At 41.9% G+C, this 23,833-nt stretch overlaps 1 protein-coding gene across 1 annotated transcript in view; it reads right to left on the bottom strand.

The window, feature by feature from the left end:
* Positions 1 to 8,639: 8,639 nt before the first annotated feature.
* kcnh2b (potassium voltage-gated channel, subfamily H (eag-related), member 2b) overlaps positions 8,640 to 23,833 on the bottom strand; it is a gene marked incomplete at both ends in the record, with an annotated part of 439,516 nt that continues 424,322 nt past the window's right edge. The window contains 9 exons of the mRNA XM_080751803.1: positions 8,640 to 9,083; positions 10,088 to 10,174; positions 12,213 to 12,318; positions 15,565 to 15,754; positions 16,793 to 16,931; positions 17,314 to 17,459; positions 17,639 to 17,741; positions 18,252 to 18,445; positions 19,645 to 19,897. Coding sequence (XP_080607929.1) covers positions 8,640 to 9,083; positions 10,088 to 10,174; positions 12,213 to 12,318; positions 15,565 to 15,754; positions 16,793 to 16,931; positions 17,314 to 17,459; positions 17,639 to 17,741; positions 18,252 to 18,445; positions 19,645 to 19,897 — 1,662 coding nt within the window. The remainder of the gene's footprint in view (positions 9,084 to 10,087; positions 10,175 to 12,212; positions 12,319 to 15,564; positions 15,755 to 16,792; positions 16,932 to 17,313; positions 17,460 to 17,638; positions 17,742 to 18,251; positions 18,446 to 19,644; positions 19,898 to 23,833) is intronic.

Below are 23,833 nucleotides of genomic sequence, written 5' to 3'. Positions count from 1 at the left end.
CAATTTTGCAGTGGCCACTTCAAGGGTTGGGCCAGTACTATCTAAAATCATGTCGTCTTCATATAAATGGACATCACAGTGCAGGGAGGGTCGAGGGAAGTGCAATAGTATTCATATAAAGGGTGAATAAAAGAGGACCTAAAATTGAAACCTGAGGGACGCCTTTATTAATTAAAAGAGAACTGCTTGTGTTCTCCCTGTCAGATAGTTTGCAAACCAACTGACAGAGAGGTCATCAAAGCCAATGGAGGATAGCTTCTGTAATGAAATATGATGGTCCAAAGTATCAAACACTTTAGATAGGTCAATAAAGATGGCTGCACACTGCACAGTCAGTGTTGGTGATTATCCAGACCTTCTAGTACCGGTATGTTGTTTGTGACCAGCGTTGTAGCTGTCCCTGTGCTGTGACCTGGTCTGAAACCTGATTGTTGAGGTTGGAGTAAGTTATTTGTGTTCAGGTATGCACGTATCTGGGAACTGACTAGGGATTCTAGGATCTTGGCTAGACTGCACAATTTTGATATTGGCCGTTAATTACTTTTTTTTTTTAAATACATTTTTCCACATTGCAGGAATTTTGCCTGAGGAAAGTGTTAAGTTAAAAATGTGGGCAAGCGGTGACGCAATTATACTTGCTTGCACTAAGATGTCATAAAAATGGTTGAGATCATCTGCACCCTTTGATTTTTTTAGTGCAGATTTGTGACAGTGTATTTAAAACCTCTGTATGTGTAACTGGTTTAAAAGAGAAGCCTCCCAATTTGCGGATTGGTCTTCAGTGCAGCAAGCAAATAAAATGTGTGCACGATGGTGTATTCATCATCATCATCATCATCATCATCCACCCCACCATATCTATTGTTATATTTTTATATTAACAATATTCTCATATAGCAATAACAATATATAAAAGAAAAAGATATGAACACGTTTAGTTTAAGAAATTAAAGCAGACTTCATTTATTTCGTTTATTTTCCTCTACAGTATTCTGCATTTCAAAGCATGCCAAAGAAAGGTTTCAGTTTTTCTGCATAGTGCTGGCTATATGAGTGCCAAGGGTTTCAATTCTTTTACAAGTAGAAGTTGGTACAGTATGTACAGGCAATTGGAGTGACAGAGCAGATCCAGTGTTGTGTAAACTGTACCAAAACAACCCCCAAGTGCTGCAAATATACCTACAAATATTTGGGAACGTGTCTGTCGTGCTTCATAGAAAGTTGATCAGAGATGAAAAGAGCTCAGCAGAATGGAATAGCCATTGACCACTATTTTGGGCACATCATGTATGAATTGAGTTCAAAGGGAGTCAAGGGACCCCAATGCAAACAAGCCTAACAGCTTTGTTGTGGTCTTTATCCTTTTAGTTGACCTTGTATCAGTGAACTGTAGGCTACTGTACCTGTTCCTATGCAAACTTCTAATAAAGTATTCAAATCAATCAATCATTGTAGACAAAAAATTGTAGTTCTACAAGCTCTCAATGCGTCACAAAATTGAACAAAACAGCGCTTAAGTGGTTAAGCGCTTAAACCATACACACCCCATCATCATATGATATAGCAAAAATAGTTGATAGGCTACTGTACAAGCTCACAAAGCATCAAAAAAAATGATGCAAACAGCTTCCGTCATAGCAAAAATAGCCGAACTACAAGCTCACAACAATGCATCACAGAATTGTTGTGCTATTTTCTGACATTTTTCATTTTGACAACTTTTGTACAATGTATGTACAATGTATAGTTTACAATTGGATATAATCCCTAAATTCTACCATCCTGTAGTGTACAGGGTCAAATAAGATCAGTCAACATCCACATAGGCCTACTAGGGTTAAGGTTGTTTGTGGATGCAAAGGTGAGTTGATAAATACTTTGTTGCGTGTCGACAATAGCTAAAATAGCAGATTGACGGCGCATTGTGAGCTTGTACATCTGCTATTTTCAGTGTGCAACAACTGACGTGCAACAACGAAATCAGGCAATACAGTGCAGGCCACGAGGTGACTATTGAACAGTAGGCCTATGTGCTACTGCACATGAGATGGTTAGAACCCAAGTCTGACAATCACTGACTCAGGGAAAAACAGTAGCTTACTCTGGGGGAAAAAATCATTGGTACAACACTGGAAATCTCAATATGTCTTCTTGAATAAAATGTGGACACGATACACAAAAAGTTAACAGAGCATCTCATTTTGATCGGCTATTTTCACCAAATATTCGCCTCAGAAAGGGACTGATAGGGGATTAACTAATGAAACTTTTAGCCTTGCATAGCCAGAAAATAGCACTGCCAAAGGCAATTTTTCTCTGCAATGGCAGATTCGTCTGGCTATGCAAGGCTATGATACATTTGGTTTGATGGGTGGTTCTATTCTCTCTTGAAGCATGCTCTATGCCAATTAGCGGTTACTGAAGTGAAGGATGTAGGCCTATCATACGACACCTACCAAAACAAAAGGTCCCAATATGGAGCTAAAAAAGGTTCTTTATCTTGTTTCACACCTGGCCCCTAAAAAGATCACAATAGTCTGTATATTAGTTACATTAAAAAAGGACCACATGCACAATTTGTACAGAACTGTACTAATTGGTTCCATAAAGAATATTTTCAAAGGCCATAAGTGAGCTAGAACCTTTTCTGGTTCCAAATAGCACCTTTTGTAGTGAGTGTGGCAAGGCAAGATGTTTGGTGACCACAGTCAGCAAATGCTGACATATTTGATGGAAAGCTCACCCATGCGCTTTTAAACCAACTAGCATCCAGAATCAGTAGAATTCAGATCCAAATCAGAATCAATGTCATCTTATTGTATCAGCTTGGGATAGCCATGATCCACCCACACTTCTGTTGCAGAACACTTACAAAAGTGATGCTAACCAAACCAGAGGCAAATAAATTGTAATCGTTTCAGTCGCTGTTGATGCTCCAAAAATGTATTTTAGTACAGTACTCTAGTGTACTCATACTGTGACTGTCCGCCACTGCAAATTTGAATAATTTGACCAGGCTGATAATTCTCACCGGTCATTTGAGTTGTGACAGTCGCAGTAAGGATTCAGGCTTACTGAGAATCCTGTAAACATTCAGGTAGAACATTGGATAACACCTTTTGATTGCCTACAAGTGTGACCTTTCTTCCTGCTCCTTCAGAAACCATCGAAAAGCACAACATGTCTGATCCACTTCTTAACCACATCAGGGACGTGCAGAGAATGTGAGAGAGGCAGGGGCTGAAATTTCTTAAGGGGCATTTTGGTGAAAATAGCAGACCTCCAAGCTCACAACGCGTCGCAGCACGACACGTGAGCTTGGAGGTCGGCTATTTTCGGTGCTTGATACCACACTGAACTAAGCATAATCAAGTCAATACTGGAGATGTGGTGTAACGGCATGGATTTCTACACACTATTCTTCAATATAAGATGCTGCATTCATTTCAGGAGAGTTTGGACAAGGCAATTATCTTGAATGCTGCCTTCAAGTATGGCATGGAAGAGGGCATTTGCATTTAAGTAAAAACTGCATTCATGGTCTGGAGAGGGCACTTTTTACAGACGGATTAAAGGGTAGGGGCCCAAGCCCCCTTTGATGTCACTGCATGTGCCTGGACCACATCATCACAGAGTTTGATTCCCAATTTACTTTCCTATCAGTCCTCTCCTCAAACCTGTTTGGGCTAGTTCCATCTGTCTATTGCCAGGTGTAAGAGCAGACATACTCACTGGAAATTAATTAAGCTGCCATCACCAGAGATGACTGAACAGGAGCAGATGTCACAGGAAGAAAGAAAGGCCAAACCTTCTCAAGAAGTGTGATCTTCTGAGGTGGGAATGTTCACAACTTTCTCAATTAGTCTGAACCAATTTCTGTGACTGACATGCTCCAGAGGTGACTTCCCCTAGGACCAAAAAATAAAAATAAAAGTTTTTGATTATATAGTGTGTGCATGCGTGCGTGTGTGAGGGTGGGGTGCAGTGGACATTTAGGTTTATCTAATTAAACATACAGTCCATGGTCTGCAAATTGTCCAAATCACTAGGACAAATTACTCTTTAGTTTAATATAAAACTTAAACTACCCGAAGGAGCCAAAACGTGTAGTCTTGGTAGTACTAACAAGACTACAGATACCACGGTATCCTAATTTTGGTGGTTTGGTTCCTGCACAACAATTCAATTTATCTTTGTTTCTTCCTTACAGTATTTTGTTGGTTTAGTTCAATACTAAAGTGCACCTTTGCAAACATGACATTAGCTCTGTAAAGTACATAGAGCCACAGTTTCAAATTATTGTACAGGCAAAGACATGGACATGGGTTTGTGGATGTTGCTAATAATAATAATAACAACAACAATACTAATAATAATAAAGTGCTACACTCGCCAAGCAGATATAATCATCTCGTTAAACATGTACAATGATTGCAGCAACTTAGAATGAACGAAAATGAACACAAAACATGGGGAGAGCAACATTTACATAATGCCTTCACTCAGTCTTCCAACAAACATTAGGTATATGATTGGTGATTGGTAAACAATTCCTTAAACCTAATAAATAAATAAAAATGCTTAAACCAGCAAGCAGTAAAATACAACCTTCACAATTCTGCATTAAAGGGAATTTAACTAAATCACAATAGACCTTTATTCTGCAAAAGTAGAAAGTTTCCTGAAATTGCTCATGTCAAAATCTAAGACTTACAATGTCTAGATTTGCAATGCAGGCAAAAAGCCAGTAATGTGCCAGTCCCAAAACGATTTTTAGGCCACCTCTGGCAACAAATCAATGTCACAAGATGACAAGTCATGACTCACAAACACTCCTGTTATTCACGAAAATGTCCACTTTGTTTAGAATAAGAACATAAAAAAGAAATTTACATCAGAATTACCCTTTAACCATCTAGCATGAGGTATGTGGACAACAAACGCCAGGGTTCTTTGTTAATAAGCTAACAGTAGCACACTAAACCTTCCTCATTTGACTTAAGACAACTGACTCTCCTCTTGGACATAAATAAAGTTTAGTCTTGCAGTGTTGCATCGAAAATACAACCTACAACATGTTGTGAGCTGGTATTTTTGGTTACGTGAAATGATGCACAACCAAGTATAACTCAGGCCATAGGTCCGAGGAGCAAGAATGTCTGTGCACACAGCCCCTAGTCAGAATTTATTGTGGTGTTAAAACCCTAAACCTATGTGAAACTCACTTTCAGGTGAAAAGAATTGCCTACCGACTTCAAGTGTATCTTGGGAGACATGTGCTTGTCTACCCCTTCCACATGACGGGAATTGGGTATATGCACATAGCCATTTTGTTCTACTTCCGGGTGTCTTTCGACTTCCTTCACAGGTGTTACTGATGATACTAATGAAGGCTCTGTTCCATTCTGCTCAAACAGAGTCAGGGTGCTGATATTGTGCATGTTGGCTCACTGGAAACACTCTGCTACACCAGTGGGTCTCAAAGTGTCCTTGAGTGGGTTCCAAATGTCCCCATACAGGTGTGTAACTCAGAGTGTACAAATGGAAGCAAATGGACCTGCAAGGGTCCATTTGATTCCATTTGTTGATTCCATTTGTACAGAGTTTATGGCGGTCCTTGAAATTAAAGAACCACTGTACAATAAATCAATCAATCACGATGTCATCAATATTTAGCCCATATCTAACAGGACTTCATATGGGAATGCCCATATATGGAGGAAGACAGCCCATATCTGGGATCTCCATGTATGGGCATAAAAGGGATTGTATCTATGATGTCAGATGTGATAGACGTCATAGGATTTTCACATAAAGAATAACTTAGTAAGTATGTTTGGGGCCTCACAGCATATCTCCAGACATGGCGCGACCTCGCCCTTTAGGGCTGAGGCGTCTTACTAGTAATAATAATCATAATAATAATGTACCCTAATTAAATTACAGCAAGAGCCTTTTTCTAATAAATAAAATGTCCTGTGTGGTAGAGTACTACAGAATGTTATTACAAGATGGTAACTAGTGCAGTACATCTGCAGTGGTTGGATGTAGTCTTGTAAACCGCCCTCTTCCAGAAAGCATTTCAATCCTTCTGGATTGCGGAAGTTGGTCGGTCGGATGTGGTCTCTCCCTAGAAATTCTGACCCTGGTGTCAGGTAGAAACCTGCTGGTTGACAATGTCAATAAAGTTATTTGAAGCAGACGGCACCCCGAATTGGCCACTAGATGCACTGCCATATTTATTGTAGTTAGGACATTGTTGCAATTGCCTCCCTCCGTCAGGAAAGGGAGACAACAGACATAAAATGTACATATTGCAGCAGTCCATCTACCTGTAGTATGTATTGTCTTCTTTGATTGGGTAAAGTGGACACTAATTATATTCTAGATATAAATGGGATGAAATAAACTTAAAACAAAAACACTCCCAAAAACAATGGTGCTACACCATCTCATATCTTTCTCACTCCTGGGTTTCACTATTGCTGTAAAAGGTCAGCATATATACAAATATAATGTAAACTATGTATCTAGGACCATCATTAAAATATATCAGATTTGTGACAGATGGGGCAAAGCAAAATAGACTTTTCCTTCAAAAGTAAATCCAGACAGAGATCCTCTACAGTGCACACAGACGTAAGGAAATCAAGCCATGCTCTGCAGACCAAAAATAAAAACAAGATAAAAACACACACATTAAAAAGCTTTGGACTTGAATTTGTATAACACACATAAGATTAAAACTCAATCACTGATCTCTTCTTGCCAGTGTTTGCATATTGTACTGTACATAGAATAATGGCGCATTCGGCTGTTCATTGTAAACTGGCAAACTGGTAGATTCAACAGATGATATACATATATACTTATATTATACAAGGTGAGAAAAGTTCTGGGTGCTTGTTCGGCTCTACAAAGTACCGGCCAGTTTCTGAGGTAGAAAATTTCAATCGACTGTAATAATTTAATGTTTCTTTGTTGGTTAGTAGTACACATGGTTAGTCACGTATTGGAAATCAAAGTAGGCCAATATGCCATCCCTGCTAACGTCTGATGTCGTTTCCCGCTCCTATGAGTTAACAACTTAAACCCTGTATATGGTCCCCCAAGGGTCTATACTTGGTCTCCTCCTTTGACATACCCACAGGGACACTAGGGTTCCTGTGGTGAAATGGCAGTCACGTGTCATAGACTATTAAACTGTGCATCAGTGATATATCTGGATGTCATGGCTAGTAGCAATGGGCTCTATGCACAGCAGCCATATGGTAAAGAAATTGGGCCGCTTCCTTACGTTCCTTTACAGGTCTTAACAATGATACTAATGAAGGCTCTGTTCCATTCTAGTCAAACAGAGTCAGGGTGCTGATATTGTGCATGTTGTCTCACTTTGCTACACCAGTGGGTCTCAAAGTGTTCTTGAGGGGGTTACAAGTGGCCTGTTATGGGTCTGGTACACATGGAACCAAATGGACCTGTACGGGTCCATTTGGTTCCATTGAAGGAAGTAAGGAAGGGGCCCAATTTCTTTCCAAAATGGCTGTTGTGGATAGAGTCTATTATGTGGATGGCTATTGTTTTTGTTTTGTTTTTTGCAACGTTCCAGTGGTAAACATGAAAGGTCGCTAGTTTACCAGTTTAAGACAACTGCACTCCATTCTCCACGCTCTAGCAAATCTGTACAAGGGTTATGACAACACATCTGATATGTTCATCAAGAAATTCATGGCTTTTAACCATAACAGTCCCCACCCCTGAGGTGCAAACCAGTCAATCCAGTGTGCTCTTAGGGGGCCTTGGCTCTGCCTTGATTGGGGCAGGACATCAGGAGGAAAGAACCAATGACGTGACAGGACAGCAGGTTTCTCGTTAGGCCAGCTAACACTAGAGTTCACCAACCAGTTTGTTTTATCAGAAGCGCCACACACATGATGAATATAATAATAATATTAATAATAATAATAATAGTAGTAGTAGTAGTAGTAGTTAAGATTTCAGTGCAAGACGTAAATGGCTACTTGTTTCATCGTCACGCTGTTTGTCATCGCTGTGTCATCTGTGTCGGTCATCGAACACTGGATACAGCAGTAAAGGGATTTGTTTACAGGAGATCAGTTACTGTGTGTGTGTGTGTGTGTGTGTGTGTGTGTGTGTGTGTGTGTGTGTGTGTGTGTGTGTGTGTGTGTGTGTGTGTGTGTGTGTGTGTGAGTGTGTGTGTGTGGTCATGCATAGAGGACCACTAACTGATGCAGACCAGGTCAAACTGTATTATTTTCCATAAGAGGCAGAGAGGTCCCCTCTACTGTGTGTGTGTGGTTGTGCCGTTGTGGAGCTCATGAAGCTCCAGAGAGGCTTGTTGGGAGTGGGACAGCTCCACACTCAGTCCTGAAGCCCAACAACCAGTGTGTCCTACTCTGAGAGGTCAGAGGTGAATCGTAGAGGTGAGTATAGCTGGACAGGGTCTGAAAGGGGTTGAGAGGTGAGAGCAAAGCCTCCTTTTCTGCCTGCATCCATCACCAAAGTGCTTAATGGGGGACAGGGAACGGGATAAGGAGGGAGGGACCGCTTTAGTCCGAAAAAACAAAGTAAGCCCTCTTTTTTCTCTCCCTGTCCCTCTCTCTTCCCTCTCCACCTCCTTAGCTCCCCCCAGGGTGGGAGCTGTGTCTCTGTGGTGTCCGTGAGTCCAAAGGTGTCTGTTGTTCCTGGAGGGACAGCCTCCGTTGGGCGTCAGTCTCCAGGGAAGACGCCCCCGCGCCCATGCTTACCCCCGACCCAAAGTCTATCCCCGCCCCAAGACTTGAACCAATCCCAGCCTGGGACCCCATTACTGCTCCAGCCCCTAATTCCTGCCCTAACCCTGAAACCCCAGCCGGTCCTGCCCCTGTTCCCGGAACGACACCGCCTCCACCTCCACCTCCAGACCCCAAACCCAGCTCCAGCTCCAGATGCTGCCCCAAACTGTCCACTCCAAACTGGGCATGCTGCTGGCCCAGGCTGGGGTTGATCAGCGACGGGTCGTGGGGTCCCAGAGAGTCGAGGGACTTGGTGGAGAACTCTTCAAAGTCCTGGGGGTCCAAGATCTACAGGTGAAGACAAGAGTGGGGGGTCTCAGTTATCTCTGAATCTCTACACGTGAGATGAGACCTCCTTGACATTCTCAGCTAAAGTTACAGGCAAACAGCCTTAAAGCTATACTATGTAAGTTGCTCAACTACTGGTCAGTAGTGGTATTGCTTTTTTCGGCCGTTTTTGCCCGGAGTCGCCGCGGACCACCAGAACGGGGCCACAAACCACCGCGACCGCCTCCGCCTCGCCGATACAAATCCGTAGAGCCGTGCAGAATTGGGGGAGTATCAGGCAAGATTCCTTCACCAACGTAAACACTGTTGCTGACGGAAGCTACTTCCTGAAGAGACGGCAAGACGCGCTGTGATTGGCCGGTAGTGTATGATCCGCGCTGTGATTGGCCAACATATATACAACGTATATGGATGATGCAGATGATGTAATTTTGCCGGGAAATCCAGTCCCCGGCCAGGATCATAGAAAACATATTTACAGAAGGCTTTAGGGGCTGAAATTAACGGAGTTGGGGTTCTAAAACGTTAGAGATGTAATAGTTAGGACAATTTTAAGATTAGTTTTATTGGAAAAGTTACATAGTATGGCTTTAAAGTAAGTTTTGAACAATATAAATTATGTAAAGATAAGTCATGCCAAAAACTATTTGGCATGAATAATCAAGTCCATGCACTCGAGGTATGTTTGAAAAATGTAAAAGGCCTTTAGCGTAAAAAGCTTTACGCACGCACTGAAGCTCTTTTTTTCCCGCTGTTAATCTGATCCTAGACCGGCATTATCATCTCACAGTTACACAGCCATTCATGTCGCTGGCTCGCTGTTAACTGACCTGATCCTAGGTCAGTCAAAACACCGCACAGCCACACACGTTAAACAGTTAGTTCCTTATTCTGATCAGAGCGTGAAGACCTCTAGACTGGAGAGGGCACTTTTTACAGATGGTTAAAAGGGCAGGGGCTCAAGCCCCCTTTGATGTCTATACGTGCCTGTATACTGTATGTACCTGTGATAGTGAGGCCAAGCTGTCTGTCTCAGGTGTAACAGGCTGAGGACCAGGACCTGGGCCGGGACCAGGGTACGACGAGGAGGCCTGCACACAGGGACAGCTTCAGGTTCAACTGTAACTCAGTGGTTTTCAACCGTGTTCATATCAAGGTCTATTATTTATTCAGCCTTTGAGCCGCGGATCAACATTTGATGAGATTTGACCTCTCAGACCCAAAACTGAAATTATTTTGTTGACGATGGATAAGATTGTGTCCACAATTCCATGCTGTATTAATGTTGGTACCATAGGAGCGATAACAGGCCAACGTTGATCAAAATAACAATTCTTCTACATTCTGTAATTGTGTGGACTGTAGTCTCCCAATTCACACACATCGTTGCTGTCAGGCAGAAAGAACCTGTGTTCCAATGAATCCAGTGTAGTTATTATTTAGTCATAAGTTCTTATTGATACTTTTCATTGGTCCAGTACTTATAAAATTCACAGACACACTTAACCACTGTCACTTTTAAATAAGATATGACAATAAAAAAATAAATAAAAAAAAACACAAAGTTGAAATACGGAGATTTATGAGTATGATCCCTGATGTCATCAATATTAAGCCCATAGCTTGGAATGCCTATTTATGGATATATTGTGTGAGTCTCATGTGGTCTATAAAATAAGACATCTATGATGTCAGACGTCAGTCATATCCATATTTGGGAAAATATTTTGTCCACATTTTTGTCCAACTTAAACAACCAACCGCAACTCGAATCACAATTGCAAATTAATTCTGTCCCGTGCGAATTCCGTGCTGTTCGCCTGGAAATATAATGGGACAATAACATTTGATTCTATTCTATTCTATGATTAGAAGGTTTCTACCCGACAGTAACAAAATAATTTTCAATCCAATCCACTTTATTTATAGAGCACATCTAAAACAACAGCGTTGAACCAAAGTGCTGTACACTCAGTAAAGAACTATGCAATACTAATAGTAAAATAATAAACAACAACTTCAGAAATAGTGGAGTCTGATTTGGTACCCGATCCTAGGATTTGGATTTTGGGAGACGTGCAGGGACTCTCGTTAAGTCAACATAAGAAATACTTCATTTTGCTAGCAGGCACAGCTGGCAAAAAGTGTATTCTCCAAAATTGGAAAGCTGAAAATCCTCCCTCCCAAAGACATTGGTTGAACGAATTAACATCCTATTGTACTCCTGAAAAGATCTTGTACAATGTCAGGAGGATACCAGAAACATATAAGAAAATATGGGGACCTTTTATGTCTTTGTTACCATCATTGCACCCTTGTAACTAAATGGGATAATGTATTATACTGTTAACTATACAAACGTAGGGGGGAACCTATACCGTACCTGGGGTGTGTTTGGGTGGGTGGGTTATTTGTTATGTGTTTTTTGTTTTGTTTTATTGTACTTGTTGTTCCTGTCTTGTCTTTGTTATGTTATAAATTTGAAAAAACTTGTGACATTTGTCTAAATAAAAATATCTTTAAAAAAAAAAAAAAAAAAATAGTAAAATAATAAAAAATAGGGGGGTACATTGAGGGTGCCACACATTGACACATTAGCGACTTTAAGCAACGCTACGGTAACGGCAGATGACAACGGTAACCGGAAATGATCAGCGCTCGATAGATCAACCTGCCGCCGTCGCAGCCGTCCCTACAACGGCAGAGGCTAGCTTTCCACGTAGCATCTACAACGCAGTCCCGCCTCGCGTCGCGGTAGTAGAAAGGGTCTGCTTAAACTGGCTATTGCCTAACGGAAACAGCAACTCTCGGTCTGCATCACCGAAAGCAAAGGAGTACAATTGAGTTTTCAAACGTGATTTAAACACAGGGAAGGTTTGAGACGCTCGAACATGTTTCCTTTTGTGTGTGTGTGTGTGTGTGTGTGTGTGTGTGTGTGTGTGTGTGTGTGTGTGTGTGTGTGTGTGTGTGTGTGTGTGTGTGTGTGTGTGTGTGTGTGTGTGTGTGTGTGAGTGAGTGAGTGAGTGAGTGAGTGAGTGAGTGAGTGCGTGCGTGCGTGCGTGCGTGCGTGCGTGCGTGCGTGCGTGCGTGCGTGCGTGCGTGCGTGCGTGCGTGCGTGCGTGTGTCTACCTGAGGTGGAGAGGACACAGCGCTGTAAGCAGGGGGAACCAGGGACATCTGTCTCTGTAACAACTGCATGATGGCTCCAATGTCTGTTGTCATACGACTCTCCAATCTACACACACATTCCACACACCATTGACAGACAACACCAGTGACATTAGATAGATCAATTAGAGATCGTCAACAATAAGAATCAAGAATTTAGTGCCATTGGAAATACCGGTAGCAAAGGATGCTAGCTCATGCTATCAAGGATGTTGCTACTCCATATTGGGTTACGCATAATACTTCCCATCATCTATCTATACATGCGAGAAGTCTCTGCGTGTCTGTCTGTCTGTCTGTCTGTCTGTAATCCGGTAGTGCAGTGCTCGGCCTCGACCCGACCCACGATTTTCTGGAACCAGCACGAAAGGTTCGGATTCTGATGTCTGACATCAGGATTTTCCGGAACTGGCACTGTGTCTGCATATATCTCCATATATGGGCATAAAATGGATGCAGACAGACAGATACAGATATCTCCATATATGGACATAAATGGACACAGGCAAACAGATGGTCAAAGATCTCCATATATGGGCATAAAGTGGACGCAGACAGACAGATACAGATATCTCCATATATGGGCATAAATGGACATAGGCAAACAGATGGTCAAAACGGGTCCTATGACAACAGGTATAATGGGGTTTGCATTAAAGGGGGAACCAGAACTGTGTCTGCAACACAGTCGGAGGCACAGACAGATACTCCATATATGGGCATAAATGGAGACACAGGCAAACAGATGGTCAAAACGGGTCCTATGACAACAGGTATAATGGGGTTTGCATTAAAGGGGGAACCAGCACTGTGTCTGCAACACAGTCGGAGGCACAGACAGATACAGAGATCTCCATAATGGGCATAAAGGGACACAGACAAACAGATGGAGGAGGAGACAAACATAAGACAAGCAACAAAGAGTGTGACTGGGAGGACATCGATGATGCAGATTTAAATTACTTTACAGCTTTTGCTGGAGAGAACAAGGATCAGTAGTGGAGATCTGGGTTGGCTGAGGTGCAGACGGAGGAGACAAACATAAGACAAGCTAAATCAACAGCACAAGACTGAAAAAAAAACAAGTTCTCCAAAAAAACTCAAGCTGAATTCACTCTCCCGTTCCAAAAAAGAAAAAGAAAATAAAAGAGACAAAGACAAACATAAGATATATGGACATAAAATGGACGCCGACAGACAGATACAGATATCGCCATATATGGGCATAAATGGACACAGGCAAACAGATGGTCAAAACGGGTCCTATGACAACAGTATAATGGGGTTTGCATTAAAGGGCGGGGCATTCATTCCCTATTTACATCGTTCCCGAGTTGGCCAGGTCGCCGACTAGACGCTGGGCCGCCCGAAAGCTTCTAGTATTGTAAATTACAAAAGAAGACTAAGATGCGTGTGTGTGTGTGTGTGTGTGTGTGTGTGTGTGTGTGTGTGTGTGTGTGTGTGTGTGTGTGTGTGTGTGTGTGTGTGTGTGTGTGTGTGTGCATAACTATATCTATATGAAGACCTATTTATGCATGTGTGTGTCTAGAACAGTGTTTCATGTCAAGGACCACATTCTCCTCACTGGCCTCCCGGCATGTGCACTTAAGCCTCTTCAACTGATGCCGCGGCACGACTGGTCTTCAACCAGCCAAAATTCTCACGTCTCCCCCCTTCTCTGCTCCCTCCACTGGCTCCTGGTTACGGCCCGCACAGAATACAAAACACTAATGCTGGCCTTCAAAGCAGCCAAAGGTACGGCTCCTCCTTACCTCCAAAACCTGATCAACCCCTACAACCCCACCCGTTCACTCAGATCAGCCAACACAGGGATGCTGACAGAACCCTCGCTAAAAACCCCAGGACAAAAATCCACTCATCCTAGACAATTTGCCCTCCTGGCCCCCAAACCGTGGAATAAACTCCCTGTCGCACTTAGAACTACGTACAGACTCACTCCCTAGCTTCCGCTGTGGAATGAAGACTCACCTCTTCAGACTCCACCTAAACCCATAGCACTATCTGATTGGTCCCTGACTGGCCAACCAGAAAAATCATTCTCTTTTGCTACCGGCGGCGGAGTTATGCAGTGGGACAAAGTCCACATTCTACCATTAATATTAAGGGCGAGTGTGTAGTTTTAAATTGATATTTATTTATATTTTTGCTTTGTCATGATAAATAGGAACATTTTGGAACAAAATGGAGTGAATACACAGTGAATATTTGTTGAAATGATAAAAAAAACATCGCTATGTGGATTACTAGTCTTGCATAGAGATCTCCTGCTAGACACTGCATTGTGCGGTGATGCGCGGTACGGCCACGATGCTGTACGGCGCGGTCATAGCGATTTCGATAAGTATAATGAAGCTTCAACAAACTAGTTCACATGAACGATATCGATGTAACTAAGTTATTCGATTGGGTACATATTTTTTGAATGGGCAGAATTACAATTAAAATACATTTTATGTTGAGAGCGAGGCTATAGTTCCACAACTTCCGGGTCAGTGCGAGGTACCCAAGATGCACTGCTCTCTCTCTCTCTCTCTATGCCCTCTGCCTGTTTCAGAGGATTAAACTAATTAAAACATGTATTTTCGGGGGGAAACCCCTGTTTTGCAATGTACCATAACTACTGTACTTTTTTGTTCCTTTTTATTGATATCACGTAGATGTTTTTCTTTTGGTACTTTAAATAGCAATAATGAGGCTATGAAAAATCTTTTTTTCCCCCATTCACTTCCATTATAAAAATAGTCTTCCCTGGCTTTATTGTCCCACCTAGTAACAGAGCGACATGGGGTGGGATTTGACAAAGAGTGAATTGTGTAGACTTCTTGTAGATTAAGAAGTGCAGATGTTTAACAATAATTGTACTCTTGAGAGTGTAAAATGAAATATTATATTATGTAATATTTTACACACTCAAGAGTCAAATATCTACAGTATAATTTGGTTACCAACTCTCTATATAGCTGGGGACCACCTGGAACCCCCACAAGGACCACTGGTGGTCCCCGGACCACTGGTCTAGAACAGTGGTCCTCAAAGTGGATTTCAGGGACTAAATTGACCCTGACAAGTCTGTAACTTTGACAGTGTACAAATGGAACCAAATGGACCCGTCAGGGTCCATTTGGTTCCATTTGTCCACTGTCAAAGTTAAGGGTAGACCTTTGTCAAAGTTTGAGAACCACTGGTCTAGAAGATGGTTGTGTGTGTATGTGTGTGTGTGTGTGTGTGTGTGTGTGTGTGTGTGTGTGTGTGTGTGTGTGTGTGTGTGTGTGTGCGTGCGTGCGCATCGTGCCTGTTGAGCTGCCTCTGCAGCAGGTCCAGGCGGTGCTCCAGCTGGCTGCGTTGCTGTCGGCTCAGGCTGTGGAGAGGAGCGTTGAGGGGGGGAGGGGAGGGCAGGCTGCTGCGCGGCAGCTCCTGATACTGACGACCGCCTCGGCTCTCGCCCCAGAAGTTGAAGATGTTGGACACACCCGAGAACGCACCTGATAGAGAGAGAGAGAGAGAGAGAGAGAGAGAGAGAGAGAGAGAGAGAGAGAGACAACAGTCTAAATCAGGGGTCTTCAACAGGGGGTCCGGGACCCCTAGGGGGTCCCCAGAGTTACTACAAGTGTTAAATGTCTGAAAAAACACAATAATAACATGTACTGATGACAGTGCTGTCAAACAAGTCGAAACAAGTCCCTGCTTTATCTCCAACTCAGCTAAGGGGTCCTTGGCCTGAAAACGTTGAAGACCCCTGGTCTAAATCACTGTTTCCCAAAATCTGGGGTTGGAACCCATTTGTGGGTCAAGGACACATTTTTATGGGTCCCTTAATTTTTGATTTCCTACATTTTATTTTTAATTGTTAATATTTCCAACACATTTTCAAAAAACATTCCCAGAAAAGGGAAGAATTCTATTCTTTTTTCAGTAATTTGATGAAAAAATCAAAGAAAAAAATCTGAGACATTCCATAAATTAGAAAACAAATGTTTTTTCGTGCTGCGCTGTGAGCTTGTAGATTGTCTATTTTCACTAGATTGGATCCAGAGAAAATGTTTAATTTTTCTTTTGGGTCTTGAGCTAAAAAGTTTGGGAACCACTGATCTAAATGCACATTTTCTGCTGCACAATATGTGTGGAGTTGTCGGGACAGCCAGTGGACAGAAGAGCAAAGCACATCTGGCTAAACAAAATCACTAACTGCTGCATATCACTGTTATCTTCTTTGTCTGATTGTTTGTTATTCACTTGTTTTCATTATTACTATCATTATTGTTAGGATGTTTATTATTCACTCGCTGTCCCAGTATACGCAATGTTATGATTTGTTTTATGTTATATGCAGCTTTGGCAATGTAAGATGAAAACGGGACCGTCAAATATTCGTAACTTTCCACGATTCTGCCAATAATCATATAATTTGATTGTGAGTTTTTTCTGGGCCAAATAACGAATCATGTGACGTTGATCCCCTTCCCCTATTGGCTCATACTAGGACATGACGAATGTGGTCCAGAAGAATTCCATGGTCTTACCTGTGAGGGCGTTGCATGTGTTTCCCGTCTGGGGGTCTCCCTCAGGGTTCTCGTTGAAGTTTAGGGGCGTAGCTTGATCTTGAGGGGTCTCCGCGGTGGCAGACGGAGGGACGGGGCACGCCACCACAGACGCCTTCCCCTTGTTTAAGACAGTACAGTCTTTATTGTATTACAGTAAATAGATGGCAAAAGCATTCACATCACCTTTTCAAAACCAAAAATTAAAATGCAAGAGCAAGCATGATGAAAATGAATCTAAACACTTAAGCAAAAAAAATAGCAATCTACCAGAGATTGTAGATCTGTAATTTGTTTTATGTTGTTTAACATTTTGGAAAATATTTCAAATAGAAAAAACAACAACAACAAACAAAACAAAACTGTAGGAAAGGTAAAAAACGAAACAAAAAAAGACAAAAACAAGGAAACCCATAAAACAAGTGTCTGTGACCCAAAGTTGGTCACAACTCTATGTGGGTAACATTGCTTTAGTGTGTACAGTATGTACAGTATAACCCTACCTCATCACTGGAGTGGGACGAGACTGAGCTGCGATGCTCCTCCCACTCTGGCTTCAGCAGGGCCTGTTTGTGATTGGTGGCCGCCTCCTTCCTTCTTCGCCGCACGTGCTTCTGGTTCTTTTTAATCTCCCCGGCGTCTGCACTGTCTGGAGAGGCGAGGAGTCAACCAAGCCAGATGGAACATGGCAAATATGTCATGCTTTGGCGTGTTTAATTATCAAACCAATCAATTACATGGTTAGTGCACTCAATTACAAGCCAGGCACTCAAGATTTCTTCTCCTAACGCGTAATGAATGATCTGCTGAGGACGGCAGACAGCTCACCTTTCTCCGTACGCCGTCTGAATGACAGCTTGCGTCTCCGCAGTTTGTTGAATCCCACGCAGTCTGAGTCGTCGCTGCTCGGAGAGCCTGGAATCATGTTGGTCTGAGTGGATGAAACGTGAGATGTTACTCACAATACTTACTCTCAGGGGCGTCACAACAAGGGGGGAAAAGTGGGACTGAGTTACTAGGGCCCAAGGTGGAGGGCCCTTCATTATTTTATACTTTAGCTATTTAAAAATAGAAGATTTTGACAACTAACAACTAAGCTAACAACACGGCACCGAGTGCAGCGCTGCAAGCTTGTAGATCTTTTGAAAAGTCGTGAAAATGTGTGGAAATCTTTGAATATATGTATTTTTTAAGCGATCATTTGTAACTCAAATCTTGCTTCTGGGGGGGGTCCCTGGAACTAAATATTTTGAGATGCAATACAATACAATACATATCATTTTGGGGGTCCACTGAGCACCACTGACATAGAATAAAAAATCTAATCTAATTAAACAAGCCTCATAGTTAGTTCAATACAATACAATACATTCAGCTGGTCGAGGTCTACATTATAAAAAAACTACAGTACAACAGTACTGCGAGTACACTTTAAACTCACATCGCGGAGGTTGAATGTGATCTCCAGGTTGGTCCAGAAGTTATCACAGAACTCGGGGTACATGTCCAGCACCTCCAGAACATCTTCTCTGTGGATCTTATGGAGGTCACAGTAGGTCAGGGCCCTCACATCAGCGTTGGACTTGCCTGGTCGGGCGTACAGGTTGATGGGCTCCCCGAAGATGTCGTTTTTACCTGTGAAGTAGAGACGGATAAAATTTCCAAGAACCTGATTCAAAAGCAAGGTTAGGATTAGTGCAATGTTTCTTTCAATACACAGGCAATAATAGTGATACTCTATGTTCACCAGTAGAGGGCACTATCAACTAATCTAGAATCACTCAACTCAACACATTTTTGTGAGAATGCAGTCCTTATATTGAATACTAAGAGCAGGGGTCTTCAACGTTTTCAGGCCAAGCCTTAGTTAAGAGAGAGATGAAGCATGGACCCCACAACCTGTTCATAGATTCCATATAGTTTCATTGTTTGACAGCACAATCATCATTGTATTTTGAATTCATGACCAATTCTGTTTTCAGATATTTAACCACTTGAACCGTCAATACTTAATAAACTTGATCTTTCACTCTATACTTAATCTGCTCTTTTTCCTCTCGACACCAAAGCTCTTTGCCGAAAATAGCCGATCTACATGAGCTTGTAGATCTGATATTTTTGGCTAAAGTTCTCAGAATATGTTGATCAGCTGACTATGCCTAATGAGCAAAAAGAAGAAAGCTGAGATGAGATGAGATGCTGAAATGGGTGCAGTGGTATTAAAATGTGTGAACACAGACACGTCCATTCCTCATAAAAACAAGTGTGTGCCACCAAAACTGTGGGAGGATTTGCGCAGCAAAATAAAGTTTATCTAGAAAGATGTAATAAAGTCGGACAAGTACTATATAGTCTGGTTGCCCTGTGAGGGTAAGCACACTAAATAAACACCAAAACAAGCCACCATCTGAAAAAATATAAATAAAAAATATACTGCACTCTGTCGAGGTGCCAACTTGTGCCGTTTGCACTCATAGCCAGATATGTCTGGAAATTCGCACCACTTTCCGAAGAAAACAAGACACTTGTCGTCACTAGGGGTGTCGCACCAAAGTCTGGGCCCTGGGTACAAGGATTCACTTCAATTATTTTGTGCTTTAACTATTGAAAAATAAATGCTATTTTTAAAAAATCGTGGGAATATTTCAAATCCTTCTAAGGTTTTTTTTTAAAACCCATGTTTCTATGTCAGTGGTGCTCAAACCTTTTCATGTGAAGGACGCCCAAAAGTATATGTATTTCCCCCCCCCCCCCCCCCCTTCCCCCCTCCCCCCCCTTGTGACGCATGGTCGTCACTTACCAACAGACAGCTTTTTTTATTTTTAATTTCTTACCTAAGATGGCTACCACCACATCCCCTCTCAGTATCTCTATGGAGCCTCTGGATATGAAGTAGATGGCGTTTAGGACATCCCCGGCGTGGACCAGTGTGTCCCCGGGGGGAGCGTGGGTGGTCTTGAACTTCATGGCCAGGGCTCTGAGGCAGCCCTTGGTGGAGCCTTTGAACGCCTTGCAGTTTTGCAGCAGCGTGCGGTTCAGATGGAGGCAGATGTCAGCCTGCAGACACTCAGGGAAGCCTTTCAGCACCTGGAGAGGAGAGGAGCTGCATATTAGCAACATCCACACAAGCGGTGGAAGGAGTACTCAAACATTTTGCTTAAGTAAAAGTACTCTGTTAGGGTGCACACTCGCGTCGCACCAAATTCTGGGCCCTTTGGTACAAGGATTCACTGTGGGGCCCCCACGAATGTTCTTCATAGGGGGAGGGGGTTTAACCCATTTAGACTGGGAACGCATTATTACGCATTATTTTGTGCTTTAACTATTGAAAAATCGTGAACATTTGTGCAAGTCTTTGAATATTTCAAATCCTTCTGTTTCTATATCAGCGGTGCTCAAACCTTTTCATGTGAAGGACCCCCAAAATATGTATTTGGCCACGGATCCCCAGCTCAAAATATTTATTTCCAGGGACCCCCCAGAAGCAAAGTTTTAGTTACAAATGTTCGCTTAAAAATACATACATGTATATTCAAAGATTTGCACACATTATCACAACTTTTCAAAAATAGCAGATCTACAAGCTTGCAGCGCGGCACTCAGTGCCGCTCTGTGAGCTTGTATATCTGCTATTTTTCAATAGCTAAAGTATCAAATAATTAGGGCCCCTCCACCTTGGGCCCTAGTAACTCAGTCCCACTTTCCCCCCCTTGTGACGCCCTCATAGTCAGACAAACGGCGTGAAAGGACTGCAGTTCCTCAAATTACATCCATCCACTCTCCACTGAGCCAAACTCATCTCCTTGAGCACAAATTAAACACATACGCAAATTTAACACAGCTCACCCAGATCAATGCATATCTGATGCATAGCATCATAATACAATATTTAAACTTGAAACTTTTATCTTATGTATATATGCCTTTTGTGGTAATAAATCAAGTCAAACTGTATATACCGGTAGCACATTTACAAACAGCCAAACTGAACCAAAGTGCTGTATAGGTTAGAACACAAAGAATTCAAATAATCAAATAACTACAGTAACAGCAAACCAGCATTGATTTGGAACATCTAAAAGACAGCAGTGCATTATGGCCATGGATTGTTTCACATGAATATGAAGAAATCTATTGATGTAGAGCTTCACACACTGGGTGTGAGACTAAGGACGAGCACTACAAAAAATGTAATGAACAACTGTTTCTCTGTGGCTTTGATCAGAAGAGGAGACATGCACATTGATTATTCTCAATCCCAAACAGCAGTTTGTTCTATGCTTGTTCTTTTGCCCCCCCCCCCCCCCCCTCCCCCCCATGTAAAGGGTCTTTGGGTACTTAGAAAAGCGATATATCAATTTGAGATATTATTATTAGTAAGACGCCTCAGGGCACCATGCCAATTCTTGGCCATCTGGCCAGTGATGTATAGCGGATCAGTTACCCATATGGAGATCCATGTACTGCATATAGTACATCCCTTTTATGCCCATACATGGAGATCCCTGTCTGAACCAGCCACACAGATATAGGCTGTCTTCCTCCATATATGGGCATTCCCATATGAAGTCCTGTTAGATATGGGCTTAACTCATATGCTGCCATTTAACAATACCTTCGTACTCTTTAACTGCCATTCGTCTCCATAGACTTCCATGTAATTCATAGTGCACGGATCATGCACACCCATGCCTAGATAATGCACCACGTGTGTCCACATTGCTCACAGCTTTCAAACAAAAAAATCCGAATGGAAATCCGTTCAGGCATTCATGAGATAGCAGCCATTATGTTTTACACTGTTGTGAGCTTGGAGGTCTGCTACCTGAGTTGTATGGGGGTTGTATGGGGGTTAAACAAGCAATTTCGCGATCGCTATCATGCCTACTAACGTTTTTGGGGTCCAAAAAAAATTAAAAAAAAAAAAAAAAAAAAAAAAAAAAAAACTTTTTTTTTTTTTTTTTTTTTTTATTCACGGGATTCACGGGCGTGGCAGGGTGGGACAACGGGATTTTTAAGGGATTCACGTTTTTGGCAGTTAATGAGTTACACTCTTAAAATTGTTGGGTCAAAAACAACCCAAGTTGGTTATTTATGTAACCCAACACGTAACACTGTTTTGGACCAGCCCAACATGGGTTATTGCAGACCAACAGGGTTGGGTTAAGGCTGTGACCCAGCATGTTGGGTTGGGATTGTACAACCAAGTAATGGGTTAAAAGTGACTTTGCTGTTGGGTTAATGTGATACTGCTGATGGGTTGGAATCTAACACCCAAAAATGGCTTAAAAGTGACCTTGTTGTTGGGATTGTACGCCCATTCACATTAAATCTATTCATTTTTTTTACAACATTTTCTTCAATGACATTTTTCATGCTTAATCTACTCAAGGAAGAATGCATGCGGAGTAAATTATGCATTTAGTCGTGGCAATATATCACAACTTTGAACACAACAGATTATGTGGTGCTTCACATTAAAAGAACAGCAAACCTGTTTCTATGTGTCAGTCTGGACCATCTTAGTCATGGTTTCTGTTTCTGTAAGCAACTATGTTTTTTTATATATTTTTTAATTAGGGATTATGACTGGGCTACATCCACTGCGATCATCTACAATACAATGTTGTTTTCTCTATCTAAAACCATAAAATAATGGAAAAGTTTGTAAAAGATATCTGTATGGGAGCACAGTTGCATGCTGGGTAACTGCCCACCCACTTAGTTTAACCCAATAGTGGTGCAATTCACAAACCAATGTGTTGATAGACAGAGAGGGCGGGTCTATTTTAACCCAAGTTGGTGCAATGCACTGAACCATGTGTTGGGTAAACTCGAATTCAAAAGCCTATACCAACACTTGGGTTATGAACTCAATGCATTTTATCTGATGATGTGGGCGGGCCATCCATAGCCCAACAGATGGTTTACTAATTTTAAGTATTTTTAATCCAATGTTTGGTCAAACTGACCCAACCTTTGACCCAACAGTGTCAACCCAGCAAAAGGGTTGAACATTTGACCCAACATTTTTAAGAGTGTAATATTGATGACATCAGGGATCTCCATATATGGGCATAAAAGGGATTCTGTTAGAGTGGTTCCCATGACATCACAACATACAAGCCATTTTATGCCCATACTTGGAGATCCATATCTGAAACAGCCACACAGATATGGGCCATGTCTTGGCCATCTGGCCAGTGATGTATATCGATGACATCAGGGATCTTCATATGTGTCCCAATCTCCCCAGGAGCCAGTCATTGCAATTTTTTTCATTTTCATTTTTTCATTTCATTTGAAAGCTGGGGATCATAGCTACAAAATGATATATTGGTTGTGGAGATTGACCCAACAGTTTTGAAGATATGGCTTATAGAATGATGCCATGCTGAAATAGGACTTTTGAGATATTCAAGTTTTAAATAAATTTCTAACCTGCAATGACCTGACTCCGCCACATGGGGAGCAATCTTCAATTCAATCTTCAATTCAAAGAAGCTTTATTGGCATGAGAACACAAACGTTTACACAGTGGTGGAAAAAGTACCAACATTTTATAATTAAGTAAAAGTATCAATTCTGCAATGTAGAATCACTCTGTTACAAGTAAAAGTCCAGAATAAAAAATGTACTTGAGTAAAAGTACAAAAGTATTGGTATCCAAATGTACTTAAAGTACCAAAAGTAAAAGTACAAAATGTTTGAAAATAGCAGATCTACAAGCTCACAACGCGTCGCACCGCAATGCGTTGTGAGCTTGTAGATCGTCTATTTTCAAATAGCCTTGGTATAACATAGGGCTAAAGTGGTTTATGTATGTTTTAAACTTTAGTTATTGCTCTCTAAAAAGATAATGCCACAACAGCATCTCAAGCATTATTGGGCTAAATGTAAAGACGCTACAGTGCGCCAACCGTGAAGCAGTTTAACCAATTTGCTACATACGTCTACACAAACGGTCAGATTACAAAGATAAATTGCTTAGTGAAGGCTCACAGATGTCACCATAGGGTACGC

The sequence above is a fragment of the Nannobrachium achirus genome (genome assembly GCF_963921795.1).
Source record: "Nannobrachium achirus genome assembly, chromosome: 21".
NCBI classification, from domain to species: domain Eukaryota; kingdom Metazoa; phylum Chordata; class Actinopteri; order Myctophiformes; family Myctophidae; genus Nannobrachium; species Nannobrachium achirus.
The sequence above is the reverse complement of the archived record's forward strand: the minus strand, read 5'-3'. Positions and strand labels throughout refer to the sequence as shown.